Source organism: Magallana gigas, chromosome 1, assembly GCF_963853765.1.
Source record: "Magallana gigas chromosome 1, xbMagGiga1.1, whole genome shotgun sequence".
In the NCBI taxonomy this organism is placed as follows: Eukaryota; Metazoa; Mollusca; class Bivalvia; order Ostreida; family Ostreidae; genus Magallana; species Magallana gigas.
The window spans coordinates 71,587,964-71,592,298 of NC_088853.1; the positions used below are offsets into that span (position 1 = coordinate 71,587,964).

Below are 4,335 nucleotides of genomic sequence, written 5' to 3' on the forward strand. Positions count from 1 at the left end.
TTGATGAGAAAAATGCGACATCAATTTTTGTCATGGACAAACTGACAGACACACAAGGGTAAAACAGTGTACCTCCCCCCTCCTTCAGAGTGGGGGTACATGTATGATAGCCATAAATATTCAATTTTATAAAGATCTATTACAATTTTTATTCATTGTTTTTTTTTCCTTTTTTATTATTCATTTTTTATAGACTTCATATGAATATCTATTTTGTGTTTATGTTCATCTATTTTTAGCAAAGTAAAATTTGTATAACATTCCACACTCAGCAACAGACAGCCATGTTTGGATGATCACAAAGTGTGAAATAAACAGGAGTCAGTATTACAGTCCATGTGAATTATACACAGCTCAATTTCAGCTGCAGATGTTGAACAAAGTGACAAACAATATGTGTGGTTTTGAGAGCAGACTAGATTTGTACAGAAACATTTACAACCTGTCAATATCAAAGCTATCTCCATTATACGGCGGGTGATGAGCTGGACATGGCGTCCCCATCAGGACGGGGTCTGTGTTCATCTACAACAAGTCATTAATTAGCTGTTAATTAATTAATATCATACATGTTAAGTCATGATAGAGCTACATCTACAAATTCAAAGTTTAAACTGATAACACTGACAAATGTATGCTTTAATATTTACAGACATCTAATTAATTAAACTAATTAAATTAACTTGTAACAAAATAACTAATTACAAGTACATGTGTCCCAGAATTAACTACAATGACCATTTATTCTAATCAACTAAATACAATGACATGTGACTGTACATTTAATTATTGAAATAGATACAGCTAACCCTGTAACAATGAGCTGTTTATATTGACAAACAATCACACAGATAAACATGTCTTACATGTATCTTAATGACTGATAATTAACACGGACTGTGTGTCTTAGTTATCTATATCTAATTAATGTGAATGATAATGACTCAGACTTACCTGTCAGAGCGTCCTGTCTGGTGATATACCTGTATATAACCACCGTGTTGTTGTCCCCTGATCCGACCCAGAGACGATGAGTGTTGACATCATAACTCAGGCTCCATGGTCTGAAAGTCCCTGATGGTCTTATCAGTAGATGTGACAGAAACTGACCGTTCCTGTCTAACATCTGTACTGTGTTGGTTATATCATCACACACCAGGATGTGTGACAGCGCGTCAGTACAGATTCCACCTAGCTGTAGTCGTGATCCTGATGGATGTCCTGTGTAGGAGAACCGATGTCTTCCTTCCCGTTCTGTCACCACTACAGCCCAAAAGTCAGACACCACGACATCCCCATTGTTGTTCTCCGTTATATAGTTAGGTTGACTATACAGTCCAAGACCTGTGATGTCGTTCTGTATGGTTTGTGTCAGTTGTCCACTCTTGTTGTACCGGTTTACCTTCTCTGTTATATAGTTATACATCCCGACTAGTACATCCCCAGTGGACGGGGACCAGTACACACACCGTGGCCACCATGTAGGGTCTGTTCTCTTTATAAATGTGGCGGTGGTTTTCATATCGTTTGACAGTGTGTTGATGTTATAGTTCCTATCAATATAAATCAGTTCACTCACAGTGTTCACTGTGTGTAATCCATTACCCCATCTCATACCACTACATGAATCCTTCACACGATGTAGAGGGACACCTGTTGTGTCTGTCAAGATGAGATTGTATCCATCACTGACCCAGACCCGGTCTGATGTCACACAGGAAATGTGATAACAATGATAAACACCTGTCAGTGTGAGAGAGGGAAGTAACTCGGGGGGAGACATCAGTTTCAGCAGACACTGGTTTCCTTGCTGTGGTTTTTCTGTCCCGGTTGTTGGGATTTCACTCAGTGACTCCATCACATCAGCAGTGGCTGGATTCAGATCTACAAACATCAGACACAAACAGTCATATGGATCAGATTGATTACAAACATCACATTTCGTATGATGATTGTTACAGCATTGTTTGTTTGTTATAATGTATTTATACAGAACCTTTAATAATCAATAACAACCATATACTGGTAAAGTCATCTAAATTCATGTATCTAAGTAATTGATTAATTAAAGACAAGTAATGTATTTGCATCTCATTAAATGTATGTGATGTTGACTGTCCATACACAAATATAAACTTACATTATATTGACAAATGATAAAGATCATATCGTATATATGTCTGACTTGTAACTACATATTATGTAATTTACAATGATAATGACTGAGACTTACCTGTCAGAGCGTCCTGTCTGGTGATATACCTATATATAACCACTGTGTTGTTGTCATCTGATCCGACCCAGAGACGGTGAGTGTTGACATCATAACTCAGGCTCCGTGGTATGAAAGTCCCTGATGGTCTTATCAGTAGATGTGACAGGAACTGACCGTTCCTATCTAACATCTGTACTGTGTTGGTGTAAGTATCACAAACCAGGATGTGTGACAGCGCGTCAGTACAGATTCCACATGCATTAATTACTGGTCCTGATGGAGGTCCTGTGTAGGAGAAACGATGTCTTCCTCCACGCTCTGTTACCACTACACCTTCATTACAGTCAGACACCACGACATCCCCATTGTTGTTCTCTGTTATATATTGAGGTTGACTATACAGTCCCCATTTTGTGTTGTCGTTCTGTTTGGGTGGTGTCAGTTGCCAATCTGTGCCACTCTTGTTGTACCGGGTTACCATGCCTGTCTGTGTATGATACTTAGTCATGTACAACCCGACCAGTAGATCCCCAGTGGACGGGGACCAGTACACACACCGTGGTTCACATGTAGAGTCTGTGCTCTTTATTAATGTGGTGGTGGTTTTCATATCCTTTGACAGTTTGTTGATGTTACAATTCCAATCTATATAAATTAGTTCACTCTCACTGTTCATTGTGTGTGATCCATTACCAAATATAACACCACCGCATAAATCCTCCACACGATGTAGAGAGACACCTTTTGTGTCTGTCAAGATGAGATTGTTTTCATCATCACTGACCCAGACCCGGTCTGATGTCACACAGGAAATGTGATAACCAGCACGAACACCTGTCAGTGTGAAAAATTGATGGACCTCAGGAACAGACGTCAGTTTCAGCAGACACTGGTTTCCTATGCGTCGGTTTCCTCTCTCTGTGATTTGGATTGCACTCAGTGACTCCATCACATCCTCCTTGTTGAGTGACTCAGTCATGGAGAGCTGGCTGGTGTGGAGTGTTAGATGTATCTGAGGGATGGCTGTCTTTATGGAGGAGAGGAATTGAAGTGCACTGAATGTGAATGCTGGCTGTACATATCTGAGTTCATATTCCTGAAGGCCGACAATATGTCTGATCATTTCTATCATCTGCTTTAAACATCTGTGTTTGAAATCAAAGTCACAAAACACATTGTACTTCCAATCTTTTCTTACTTTGTTGATGATATTCTTCAGTGTCTGGGCCTTTGTTAAAATCTCTGATTGATAGAGGGAGAATTCTGTGTGACAGGTTTTGAAATCAGTTTTGATTCCTGGCAGGAGAACAGGTCTGTAAAAGAGAGCCTCACTTCTGATGGTGTGAATGGTTCCTCTGTGTTGTTGTTGCTTTGTTTTATAGGCTGTTCTAACATCAAGTTGTCTGTGATTTCTATGTTTTCTACAGTGGAAACAGAGAGGGAGTCCACACTGTTCACAGTACCTTCTATAAACATGACTAGGATGTCTCTCACAGATCTCTTGTGTTGGAATGTAGTTGACTTTATCACGGTGTGACACAACATCATGGTCTATTGTTTGGAGATCTTTTACATGGTTCTCTTTACACTGGGGACACAGATGACATGGACACGATACACAATGGTATGCTGTGTCCCCCGGACACTTAGAACACTTATGTGTACTATATGGGGAACTTGCTGTGTCCATGTCTATATCTTTAAATCACAACCTGTTAAATAAAAATAAAAAGTTTTAGAATTATGTCAATCACATTCTTTCAAAACTATTTAATGATATAATAAATTTATACAATATCATTATATAATAGTATATAATATCATTTTGTGTGTAAGGAAAATATCAATTTAAACCGGACTTTATTTTGAAATAATAATATATTTTCATTCATAGATACATATTTACATTTACCAAGTATAATTTCCTCTATTTCTTACGGAAAGTTATAGTTAATTCATAGCTCTATAGAAACAGCCAGACTGAAATCTACACGCCCCATTTATCGATTGGTCGAAGTATACAGCGGCTGAAAGTGACAGGGCTGAAATTGACATCCCTGTTTATCGATTGGTCTGAACATACAGCGACCTAGGTAAAATCACGGACTGCACGAAATAAT

General features: G+C 38.6%; 1 protein-coding gene across 1 annotated transcript; it reads right to left on the reverse strand.

The window, feature by feature from the left end:
• Positions 1-223: 223 nt before the first annotated feature.
• LOC136269781 (uncharacterized) lies at positions 224-3,905 on the reverse strand. The gene is made up of 3 exons (XM_066087698.1): positions 2,234-3,905; positions 955-1,884; positions 224-525 (listed from the first exon to the last, which is right to left on the reverse strand). The coding sequence occupies exons 1-3, from the start codon at positions 3,903-3,905 to the stop codon at positions 467-469; spliced, it is 2,661 nt and encodes an 886-aa protein (XP_065943770.1). The 3' UTR covers positions 224-466.
• Between the last annotated feature and the right edge of the window lie 430 nt (positions 3,906-4,335).

Excerpts from the sequence above, each read along its gene's own strand:
- LOC136269781 (XM_066087698.1), bottom strand. The coding sequence starts at position 3,905 with ATGGACACAGCAAGTTCCCCATATAGTACACATAAGTGTTCTAAGTGT. Across the intron at positions 1,885-2,233 it reads CAGACAGGACGCTCTGACAG|ATCTGAATCCAGCCACTGCT; the intron begins GTAAGTCTCAGT and ends TGATGTTTGTAG. Across the intron at positions 526-954 it reads CAGACAGGACGCTCTGACAG|ATGAACACAGACCCCGTCCT; the intron begins GTAAGTCTGAGT and ends GACTTGTTGTAG.